The 12,478-nt window shown below is 38.3% G+C and overlaps 1 protein-coding gene across 4 annotated transcripts in view; it reads left to right on the top strand.

Moving 5' to 3' along the window:
* PPIG (peptidylprolyl isomerase G) overlaps positions 1 to 12,478 on the top strand; it is a 59,313-nt gene that overhangs the window by 16,326 nt on the left and 30,509 nt on the right. For 2 of the 4 annotated variants that reach the window (XM_033231198.1, XM_033231199.1), the window contains exons 2-7: positions 3,316 to 3,369; positions 3,698 to 3,774; positions 3,860 to 3,934; positions 5,664 to 5,771; positions 6,724 to 6,768; positions 8,303 to 8,390. In XM_033231198.1, the coding sequence (XP_033087089.1) occupies positions 3,714 to 3,774; positions 3,860 to 3,934; positions 5,664 to 5,771; positions 6,724 to 6,768; positions 8,303 to 8,390 (377 nt within the window). In that variant the 5' untranslated portion in view covers positions 3,316 to 3,369; positions 3,698 to 3,713. Of the gene's footprint in view, positions 1 to 3,315; positions 3,370 to 3,622; positions 3,775 to 3,859; positions 3,935 to 5,663; positions 5,772 to 6,723; positions 6,769 to 8,302; positions 8,391 to 12,478 lie in introns of all 4 variants that reach the window. The other 2 variants (XM_033231200.1, XM_033231201.1) reach the window with 1 other exon arrangement.

Genomic DNA, 12,478 nt, shown 5'->3' with positions numbered 1-12,478 from the left:
GGGGAGGTACACATTTTGTTAAGGGGAAAGAAAATCTTTTTTTTTTTTTTTTGAAACGGGATCTCACTCTGTCAACCCAGGCTGGACTACAGTGGCTTAATCTTGGCTGACTGCAACCTCCGCCTCCCTGGCTCAAGTGATCCTCCCACCTGAGCGTCTTCAGTAGCTGGGACTACGGACGTGTGCCACCATGCCTGGCTGATTTTTGTGTTTTTTGTGGAGACAGGGTTTCGCCATGTTGCCCAGGCTGGTCTCGAACTGCTGGACTTGAAGCAATCTGCCTGCGTTAGCCTCCCAAAGTGCTGGAATTAACAGGTGTGAGCCACTGCTCCCAGCCTCCTGAGCTCTTTAAATGTTAAACAGCAGCACTAGTTGAGTACCTCTTGTCCAAAATGCTTTGGACCATATTATTGCTGATTTCTGATTTTTTTCAGATTTTGGAATGTTTGCAATATACTTACCAGTTGAACCTTCCAATTCTGAAAATCCAAAATGCTCCAATGAGCATTTCCTTTGGGTGTCTTTTTGGCACTCAAAAAATTTCAGATTTGGGGTTTTCAGATTTAGGTTATCAATTTTAAGTTGAAAAACTAATACATGGACATATTCTTATTGCAAAAATTAAAACCTTATACATAAAGCTGAAGGCCCCCAGTGACTTCCATTCCTAGACTCAGTCCCTTTTGCAGAGATTTTGTGAGGAGTTTGGTATATATAGTATTCTCAAGATCTCTCTCTGTAGAAATAGGGTATTATTTTATGGTGTTAAAGGAAATACTTATGTACAATTTACTTTTTTGTTTCTTTTGAACTAAACAGTAGCTTTCTTGGCCTGTGTTACAATGAAACTGCCATATAGTATTAAATAGCATTTTATACCATAATTTGTTCAGTTTCTCTCCTATTGTAAGATATTTTGAGTGTTTCCATATTTTTGTTGTTACTACAATTTTGCATTCTCACTTATGCCTGTCCTCTCACATTTGTTCATTCATTTAATAAATACTGATTTCTTGTTATATGCCAAGCACTGTTTGAGCACTAAGAATTGAGAAGGGAGTAAGACTGAAAATTCAGATTTATCCCATCATGGAACTTGTATTCTAGTGAGAGAAGATGGATATAAAAATTGAATACCAATTAGCAAGAAATGCTTGGAAGAAAAAGCAGAATAAGAGGATGTAAAGTGTTAGGAGGATGAGAGCTCCTTTCTTGAATACAGTAGACTAGGAATGGGCCTCTATGAGAAGGTGATTCCTGAGCAACAAGGGGATGAATGATGTGAAGATGGTTTGAGAGCATTCCAGGTGGAGGGAACAGCAAATGTAAAGGACCTGATGAAAGAGTAGGCTGTGGCATGTAGGGGGTGGGGAGTGGAAGGTAACCCAGCAGGATACCAATGTAGCTGAGATAAAGTTGAGGAAAATATTAGAAGATGTTAGGAAATGAAGTTGAGGAAAATGCCTAGAGGTGAACAGGAGCTAAAATATTTACAGCCATATAATTGAAATTACAGTAGTCACAAGCCACATGTGCTTTTTGAGCACTTGAAATGTGGCTAGTCTGAATTGAGATATGCTTCAAGGATATACAATGGATTTCCAAAGACTTGTACCAAAAAAAAAAAACTCAGTAACATTTTTGTTTATTATATTCTGAAGTGGTAATAGTTTGGACATACAGGTAATAGTTTGGACATCACTAGTCTGAAAATCTGAGGTCCAAAAATGGAAACTTTGGGGCCGGGTGTGGTGGCTCAAGCCTGTAATCCCAGCACTTTGGGAGGCCAAGACGGGCAGATCACGAGGTCAGGAGATCGAAACCACCCTGGCTAACCCGATGAAACCCCATCTCTACTAAAAAATACAAAAAACTAGCCGGGCGAAGTGGCGGGCGCCTGTAGTCCCAGCTACTGGGGAGGCTGAGGCAGGACAATGGCGTAAACCCGGAGGCAGAGCTTGCAGTGAACTGAGATCCGGCCACTGCACTCCAGCCTGGGCGACAGAGCGAGACTCCGTCTCAAAACAAAAAAAAAAGGAAACTTTTTGAGCATCAGAATTGAAAATTTCACATATAAGTACTTAATACAAACTTTGTTTCAAGCACAAAATTATTATTTAAATTGTATAAAATTACACATACAATTCAGGCTATGTGCATAAGGTATGGTATGTTTGAAATATAAATGAATTTTGTGTTTAAACTGTGTCCCATCCCCAGGATATCTCATGTGTATGCAAATATTCCAAAATTCAAAAAAAAATCTAAAACACTTCTGGTTCCAAGCATTTCCTCTAAAGGATATTCAATCTGTACATACTGAGTTAAATAGAATATATTACAATTAGCCTGTTTTTATTTGTCAAAATGTGGCTACTGAAAAATTTTAATTTACCTGGGTGGCTCATGTTTTTATTGAGCAGTGCGGGTCTAGAGCCTTAAAATCCATGCTAAAACTTTTCAGATGAATGGTAAGACAGTTTTAGGCAGGGGAATGTTATGATAAGATTTGTGTTTTAAAAGAATCATTCCACTCTGGCTATTTTGTGGAGAAGAGGCGGTGTAGAATTAGGAGTAAAATAAGAGAAACCAGTTAGGAGGCTATTGGAGTAGGCTAGATAAGAAATGATAATGGTAAAGGTAATGAGAACTTTTGGGATAAGTTTTGAAGCTAGAGCCAAATTACCTTCCTAATGGTTTGGATAATGAGGTATGAGGGAAAGTAGAACCAAAGATGACCCCCAGGTTTTCAGCCTCCGCAGTTGGCTTGGGCAATGATAATGTTTACTGAGTATTCAAGGGAATGGTGGTAGAAGAAGATATATTATTTTTAATAAAGTAAATTTTTATTGAAGTGTAACATGGCATACATAGCATATGAAACTGTCATTTTTAGAGTCCATAATTTTGGATACTATTTACACTTACTGCCTTTGTTTCTTGTATACTTTACCTTACCCTATCATCTTCCACCAAGTATTACAATTCAGCTTTTTAAATCCTTAAAATAAATGCCTTATCAAAATAATATCTGTTAAATAATAGCTTTCTGTTATGGAAATAAAGCTGTTACACAGAATATCTCTTTGGTATTTTTTGTGTCTATACTAGCATATCAGTAAAGGCTGTTGCTCATAATCAGAAAGTACCCTCATGTAAAATTGAATGTTGTGCTTTTACTCAAAATGTAAATCTACCACATATACTATTTAAAAATACCATACTGTCGTTAAAATACCCCACTTTTTCTTCTTGTATGATTTTGCTTCTTAAAAATCTCACATTTTAATCAGAACTCTCATTTTTGTTTTCTAGGAGCACAGGGATCAGTTGTCCTTGGGTTTTTTTTGGTCTTTTCTTCATTTGAAGGTAATCTACTTATTGAGTTCACTAATCATACAGAGTGAATACAATTTTCTGTTTGGGCTATTAATCTATATTCTGGTTGATAAATAGAAAGTTGATTATATAATAATGGTTAAGGCTTAACTTTCAAGTCTTTTCTAGTTGCTTCACACAATGCAATCTAATCTCTAAAAAGAAAGCACTAATCCATGTGATTTACCTCGTAGAAATAAATATCAAAATAAATTCAAACTATATTTCTAATTTTGTTTCACAGAATTTTTTTTCCAGAAATTTGTGAAAGATCTTTGCTATTTTAGTCTGCTTGTCTGAAACTGTATTTTACTCATAGATTAAGTATTGGAGCCATGGGAATAAAGGTTCAGCGTCCTCGATGTTTTTTTGACATTGCCATTAACAATCAACCTGGTAAGAATCTTAGATAACATTTATAAGTGGGTGTTTAATATTTTAAATTAGTAAAGAAGTTTAAACCAACTACCTTCTTTTTCAGCTGGAAGAGTTGTCTTTGAATTATTTTCTGATGTGTGCCCCAAAACATGCGAGAACTTTCGTTGTCTTTGTACAGGTTTGTTCACATTTTCAACTGCCCTAATAGTAGTCTCAGTTGACTGTGGTTTGCTTTTTTTTTTTTCTTTTTTTTAAGAGACAGGATCTTGCAACGTTGTCCAACTGGACTAGAACTCCTGGGCTCATCAATCCTTACACATAAGCTTCCTCAGCTGGGATACAGGTGTGAGCTACCATACCTGGCATAGCTTGCTTTAATTTTTTATTTACTCTATTTTAGATTTCTCCGTGCATATTTACTTCTTTTCTCTTAACATGAAAATTACACAGCAGTGACTAGGGCATGAAAGTAATTCTTAGAAATATTATGACTGGGCATGGTGGCTCATATCTGTAATCCCAGCACTTTGGGAGGCCGAGGTGGGTGGATCACTTGAGGTCAGGAGTTTAAGACAATCCTGGCTAACATGGTGAAACCCCGTCTCTACTAAAAATACAAAAAATTGGCCAGGCGTGGTGACTCACGCCTATAATCCCAGCACTTTGGAAGGCCAAGGCGGGCAGATCACCTGATGTCAGGAGCTTGAGACCAGCCCGGCAAACATAGTGAAACCCCATCTCTACTAAAAATACAAAAATTAGCCAGGTGTGATAGTGAGTGTCTGTAATCCCAGCCACTCGGGAGGCTGAGGCAGGAGAATCACTTGATCACTAGGTGAAGGTTGCAGTGAGTCGAGATCGTGCCATTGCTCTCCAACCTGGGCAACAAGAATGAAACTCCGTCTCAAAAAAATAAAATAAATACAAAAAATCAGCCGAGCATGGTGGTGTGCACCTGTAGTCCCAGCTACTCTGAAGGCTGAGGTGGGAGAATTGCCCAGGAGGCGGAGGTGGCAGTGAGCCAAGATCACTCCACTGCACTCCAGCCTGAGCAACAAGAGTGAGATCCTGTCTCAGTTAAAAAAATAGGCGCGGTGGCTCAAGCCTGTAATCCCAGCACTTTGGGAGGCCGAGACGGGTGGATCACGAGGTCAGGAGATCGAGACCATCCTGGCTAACACGGTGAAACCCCGTCTCTACTAAAAATACAAAAACTAGCTGGGCGAGGTGGCGGGCGCCTGTAGTCCCAGCTACTCGGGAGGCTGAGGCAGGAGAATGGCGTAAACCTGGGAGGCGGAGCTTGCAGTGAGCTGAGATCCGGCCACTGCACTCCAGTCCGGGAGACAGAGCGAGACTCCGCCTCAAAAAAAAAAAAAAAAAAAAAAATAGAGGCCGGGTGCGGTGGCTTATGCCTGTAATTCCAGCAGTTTGAGAGGCCGAGGTGGGCAGATCACTTGAGGTCAGGACTCGGAGACCAGCCTGGCCAACGTGGTGAAATTCCGTCTCTACTAAAAAAAATGAGTCGGGTGTGGTGGCAAGCGCCTGTAATCCCAACCACTCAGGAGGCTGAGGCAGGAGAATCACTTGAACCCAGGAGGCGGAGGTTGTAGTGAGCCAAGATAGTGCCACCGCACTGTAGCCTAGGTGACAGAGCTAGACTCTGTCTCAAAAAAAAACCAAAAACAAATATTAGTTTTAATGGTATATTATTTGAGATTGATTTCTACATTATCCAGAAATACATGGGTGATTTTTTTAAATGAATATTTTTTTAAAATTCCTGAAAGGAATGAAAATATGATTTTTTTTAGTCTGTAAGGTTCAAGAGAGGCATATTTACATTTATTTTGCTTTCATACTCCTTTGATTTCCTTTCTATTAAATGTCCTGATTTTTTATCTCTATAGGTGAAAAGGGGACCGGGAAATCAACTCAGAAACCATTACATTATAAGAGTTGTCTCTTTCACAGAGTTGTCAAGGATTTTATGGTTCAAGGTGGTGACTTCAGTGAAGGTGAGACTTGGAAAAATCATGTATTATTTTCTGTTAAATATCACAGATCTCAAAGTTAGACAAGTCCCTAGAAGTTATAGTCCAATGTTCTTATCACTCTCACTCCATTTAATCTTTGGTCAATTAGAAGTACTCATAGAAATATGTAAAAGAAGGAAGCTCATAGGCTGGGCATGGTGGCTTATGCCTATAATCCCAGCACTTTAGGAGGCCAAGGCAGGCGAATCACGAGGTCAGTAGTTCAAGACCAGCCTGGACAACATGGTGAAACCCTACCTCTACTAAAAATACAAAAAGTTGCGTGATGGCGTGTGCCTGTAGTCCCAGCTACTCAGGAGGCTGAGGCAGGAGGATTGCTTGAACCCGAAAGGCAGAGATTGCGGTAAGCCGAGATCGTGCCACTGCACTCCAGCCTGAGCGACAGAGCAAGACTCTGTCTCAAAAAAAAAAAAAGAAAGCTTATAAAAAATAATTTTGCCTTTGACACATGAATTAATTTCAGAAATAGGCTTCTGGATACAAAACAAAACACTGCATTCATCTCAGTAATCTGTCAAGTGTATGTGTTTGATTTTGTCACAAGTGGTAATCCTTACTACAATAACATTTTTACTTTTTTATTGTAAAAATATCAAAACTACTTTGAAAACACTTTGAAAAAATGTTAACCTGTTGCAAGACCTGCATAATCATAATTAGAATCTGAAAGTTTTTTTAAAAATATATTTTAATCGTCTTTGTCATATTCTTATTATCATAGCGTAGGGGAAAGAAAGAAATTTGGGATCTTGTCATTATTGACAGTAATATCTTTTATGATTTTCTGCAATCTTCAAATATTGTTAATTCAAAATTATTTAAAAATCTACTTTTTAAGAGGTATTTTGTTTAGGTATCACCTTTGAGGCGCTTGTTATCTTGAGAGTTAAAAGAGTATGTTTTTCATTTTTAGGAAATGGACGAGGAGGGGAATCTATCTATGGAGGATTTTTTGAAGGTAAAAATGTTTACATTTATATTATGTTTTAAATGTTTTTTCTATTTTATTCTCTATGGAATCAATAACATTCATTAAAGTGTATACTAATGTCTAGCTGCCTTCAACTAATCTGCAAGTTAATTTTTGGTAAAAAATTGCTTTTTGTAGAGATGGGGTTTTTTTCTTCTTAGGACATTTTTACAACATATGATTTGAAAGGGTTTCAATGATCTGTACTTAATTCTTAGAATTTTAGTACTAGAATAGGAACTTCCATAGATCAATCTTAACTTTTATTAGAGGAGTTTCAGCAATATTTCTTACTAACAACATCCAAATTTTTAGGTCATTTTTTCTATGAAAATTTTTAAAAATATCTTTGATACTCAAATTTAACTGTATCTTTTCCAAAAATTTAAGTTTTCTTGCTAGAATTTTTTTGTTGATGTGAAGACCATTTGGAAAACTATAAGTATATTTAATGTGGAAATAATTTAATATTTTTCATCTTTCAGTTCTGACATTTAGTGAAATTTTGTTTAAAATTCAGCATGATTTGTTCTTAATATTCTAACCCAAGTTTGGAAAACAGGTTCCTCCCTTTGCTATGGCATAAGTGATGCTATGACAGAGGTCAAGTTAATGAATCCAGACTGAATAATACTCTGTGTGCCTCTATGTGCTCAGAAATGAAACCATTGAAATGTAAAAGAATCTAATCTGGACTCTCTTCTTTTTTTTTTAAGAGATGGGATTTCACTGTGTTGCCCAGGCTGGAGTGCAGTGGCTTTTCATGGCTGTGATCATAGTGCACTTTAGGTTCAAGCTCCTGAGCTCCAGTGATCGTCCTGCTTCAGCCTCCTGAGTAGCTAGGACTACAGCCACATACCACTGTGCTCAACTGTTTCTTGCTTTTTTAAAGATAGTTTCATTTTTTAATTTAAATAAAGTGGTATTATCTTTTCCAAAAATGTGAAGGACAAATATAAATGGAAAGGAAGGGAATTGAGATAGTATTTGGGTTTTATAAGCAAAGAATAGAAAATTAATAATATTTGAATCTACAAAGATAAGAGGGGAGGCTGGGCGTGGTGGCTCATGCCTGTAATCCCAGCACTTTGGGAGGCCAAGGCGGGTGGATCACGAGGTCAGGAGATCGAGACCATCTAGCTAACATGGTAAAACCCCATCTCTACTAAAAATACAAAAATTAGTGGGGCGTGATGGTGGGTGCCTGTAGTCCCAGCTACTCCGAAGCCTGAGGCAGGAGAATGGCGTGAACCCGGGAGGCGGAGCTTACAGTGAGCTAAGATTGCACCACTGCACTCTAGGCTGAGTGACAGAGTGAGACTCCCTCTCAAAAAAAAAAAAAAAAAAAAAGATGAGAGGGGAAATTGATTCATATTTGATTCTCTTCTTTCATAACCTAACTTTGTTATCTAAGTAAGTTGTGTATGGCACTAAAGAATACATCAGATATAAATAGAAGTGAAAATGAATTTTTTTTGGAGGTTACACCTATAATGTAACTGAAAACTTTACTTCTCTATAGACGAGAGTTTCGCTGTTAAACACAACAAAGAATTTCTCTTATCAATGGCCAACAGAGGGAAGGATACAAATGGTTCACAGTTTTTCATGTAAGTATTTATTATCTGATCATTTAAAACATCCCATTTTTGGGCCGGGCACGGTGACTCATGCCTGTAATCCCAGCACTTTGGGAGGCCGAGGTGGGCGGATCACGAGGCCAGGAGATCATCAAGACCATCCTGGCTAAAACAGTGAAACCCCGTTTCTACCAAAAATACGAAAAAATTAGCTGGGCGTGGTGGCGGGTGCCTGTAGTCCCAGTTACTCGGGAGGCTGAGGCAGGAGAATGGCGTGAACCCGGTAGGCGGAGCTTGCAGTGAGCCAAGATTGCACTGCTGCACTCTGGCCTGGGTGACAGAGTGAGATTCCGACCCAAAAAAAAAAAAAAAAATCCCATTTTTGGTCTGCCATTTCTCTGTGTGCCTGCCGTTGATTACTAATAAATAGGAGAGGAATCTACGAGGGAGGGAATTGTTGAAGGAGGGGGAACAAATAATTGATTTTTTTATTGTGTTTTTATGTTGTTGTTTTTGAGACAAGGTCTTGCTCTGTCACCCAGGCGAGTGCAGTGGCGCAATCATGGCTCACCACAGCCTTGACCTCCCTGGCTCAAGGAATCCTCCCCACTTCAGGCTTCCGAGTAGATGGGACTACAGGTGTGTGCCACCACACCTAGCTAGTTTTTTTTTTTTTTTTGTAGAGACGGGGTCTCCATGTGTTGCCCAGGCTGGAGACTCCAGGCTGGGATTACACACGTGAGCTATGGCACCTGGACAGAATTGTTGAAGAGGGAAAATTGTTATAGAGGGGAAGTTAAATTGTTCTGCTAATGTTTTGAAATAATGGAGACTTGTCAAGAGAACACAGGAGCCAGGTTAAAGGTTTCCCACTAGCCAAATAAGGATAATTTGAGCATTAAAATCAATAATAGTAATATCAGTTTATGATCAAATAGGAACCAGGAGTCTACATTGATATAAATAAATGATTAAATAATGAGAGAGAAGGGAAGCTGTTCTCTTATTAGAATGTCAGCTAATAAATTTAGAAGGAATGGTGGAGTTAGAAAAGTCACCATTTTGTAATCATCACAGTAATGACTGACTCAGGGAAGAATCTTCTATTGATGCTAAATTTAAAGGGGTGATTTCAGTGAGGAACTAGATGTTTACACGGAGTATTTCTCCATACATTACTTAATTACAAAGAATAAAATGCAGTCAATTCTCACTATTCATAGATTCTGTATTTGAGAATTCACCTTCTCGCTAAAATTTATTTGTAACCTCCAAATGCTAAGGATTTCCAATTCCGACTACAAAAAAAAATTGTTACTAGGCCTGTTGTCAGTAATGCCTATTTTTTTAATCCTGTCTTATGGGTACAGGTTTGCTGTCTTCAGTAGCCTTGAACTCTCTTGGTCTCTGAGGAATTTAATCTGTCAGCACCATGTGGATTATTCTGTTGTTTCCCTATTCCATATTTGTTAACTCTTCAACAGTGAGAAATCTGGCCCCTGATTATCTTCAACATTTCTGACCCTTATTGAATCCTAGAATGAACAACTGCCGTCCCATATTGCTGTAAATAAGGACCTGCTAACTAGAGTTCACTATTTATTTATGCTGTTTTTTGTTTTGAGACTGAGTGTAGGTAGTTAAACACCAAGTTTGAAAGTGACTTAAATTAGTTCTTTCTTGTTTTGGTTTTGTGATTCACTCAAAATGTGTTAGGTTTATTCCTTTCTGATTGTATTTCATTTTGTTCTCCTTCCTACCTTGTTTTGACTTTTTTTTTGCATTTTTTTAAGTTTATGAAATAGTAACATTTCCAAAGTCAAAAAGAATACTGTGAAGTGTCTCTCTCACCCAACCCTTCCACTTCATTCCCATTTCCTTGTTTTTTTCACCCCAGTTCCATCTATCCATGTTAATAACCAACCTAATTTCCAGTTTATCTTCCTGTATGTCTGTTTGTAAACATAAGCAAATACATGTATACATTTTCTCACTTTCCCTTTCTTATACCGTAGATGGCATACCGTGTATACTGTTTTACTCTTTACTTAACAGTATATCCTTAAAACCCTCCGTAACAGTTTATAGAGATCATTTTTATTCTTTTTTGCAGCTGCATAGTACTCTATTGTTTGTGTATACCATAGTTTATTCAACCAATTGCACATAATGTGGATCTCTCTGATTTTCTTTTTAAACAAAACAATTTATGGCTGGGTGCATTGGCTCACTCCTATAATCCCAGCACTTTGGGAAGCCGAGGTGGGTGGATCACTTGAGGTCAGGTGTTCGAGACCAGCCTGGCCAACATGGTGAAACCCCGTCTCTACTAAAATACAAAAATTAGCTGGGTGTGGTTGTGGGCACCTGTAATCCCAGCCACTCGGGAGGCTGAGGCAGGAAGGTAGAGGTTGCAATGAGGCAGGGTTGTGCCACTACACTCCAGCCTGGGCTACAGAGCAAGACTCCGTCTCAGAAACAAACAAATAAAACAACTTATAATTACCTCTTCATTGTAAAAAAAAAAAAAAAAAAAAAAGAAAGAAAACAAAACACAGATAAGCCATACACACAAAAATCCCATCCCCAGAGCATCTTTCTATGCATTAAAAATATTTATAGAGTGTTGCTCTATGATCAACTTTTGTCTATAATGTAAATCTCTGTACATCACTAAATATTAGCTTTTTAATGGCTACATGTGAATCTCTTGCTTGAATGTATTATGCATTATTAATCTTATTTTGGGACATTCGATTTGTTTCCTGTTTTTTAAACTGCTTCAGTGAACATTGTTGTGCCTATCGTTTGATGCAGTTTTAATATTTAAGAAGTTTAATGAACTATTTACACATTTTTAAGGCTTTCCATATATATTGTTATGTTGACTTTCTTTTTTTTTTTTTTTTTTTTTTTTTTTTGAGACGGAGTTTCGCTCTTTTTGCCCAGGCTGGAGTGTAATGGCACCATCTCGGCTCACCGCAACCTCCGCCTCCCAGGTTCAAGTGATTCTCCTGCCTCAGTCTCTCGAGTAGCTGGGATTACAGGCATGCACCACCATGCCTGGCTAATTTTGTATTTTTAGTAGAGACGGGGTTTCTCCATGTTGGTCAGGCTGGTCTTGAACTCCCAACCTCAGGTGATCTACCTGCCTCGACCTCCCAAAGTGCTGGGATTACAGGCGTGAGCCGCACAGCCTTGTTATGTTGATTTTCAAAAGGAAAGGATAGTTTACTGTAGCACCAGTGGTATGTAAATGCTAATTTCACCACATTCTCAACAGAGTATTATAATTTATTTTCCTCTTTTGAATAAAATCTTTCCTCTGCTAACCAAAACTCCTGTGTTAAGTTCATATAATCCTTCATATATATTCTCAGAATCTTCCCTCTAAATGTTGGTTTCTCCTCATATCTTCCTATTTCATAGGTAACCCTTCTTTTGTGTTCTGTTTTTTAAAGGAAATAACTTCAATTTTTAGAGAGCTTCAGTCTTAAAAAAATTTTTTTTGTGCTATAACATATAGAAGATTTGCCATTTTAACCATTTGTAAGTGTACAGTTCAGTCTTGTTTATAGTTATTTATTTTTTTGAGACAAAGTCTTGCTCTGTTGCCCAAGCTAGAGTGCAGTGGCACAGTCATAGCTCACTGCAGCCTCAAACTCCTAGGCTCAAGTCATCCCACTGCCTCAGCCTCCCAAAGTGCTAGGATTATAGGTGTGAGCCACTGGGCGAGTCATGTGTATTCACAGTGTTGTACAACCATCACCACTATTTCCAGAATTGTTTCATTGTTGCAGAGACTCTGTACCATTTCCCCTTTCCCCCCATCCCTAGTAACTTCTATGAATTTGCCTGTTTGAATATTTTATTTAAGTGGAATCCCACAATTTTTATCCTTTTGTATCTGACTTGTTTCACTTAATGTTTCCAAGGTTTATTTATATTGTAGCATGTATCAGAACTCCATTTTTTTTTTGAGATGAAATCTTGCTCTGTTGCCCAGCCTAGAGTGCAATCTTGGCTCACTGCAAGCTCCACCTCCCGGGTTCACGCCATTCTTCTGCCTCAGCCTTCCGAGTAGCTGGGACTACAGGGGCCCACCACCATGCCTGGCT

Source organism: Trachypithecus francoisi, unplaced genomic scaffold, assembly GCF_009764315.1.
Source record: "Trachypithecus francoisi isolate TF-2019V2 unplaced genomic scaffold, Tfra_2.0 Lachesis_group13, whole genome shotgun sequence".
Taxonomy (NCBI): domain Eukaryota; kingdom Metazoa; phylum Chordata; class Mammalia; order Primates; family Cercopithecidae; genus Trachypithecus; species Trachypithecus francoisi.
The sequence above is the reverse complement of the archived record's forward strand: the minus strand, read 5'-3'. Positions and strand labels throughout refer to the sequence as shown.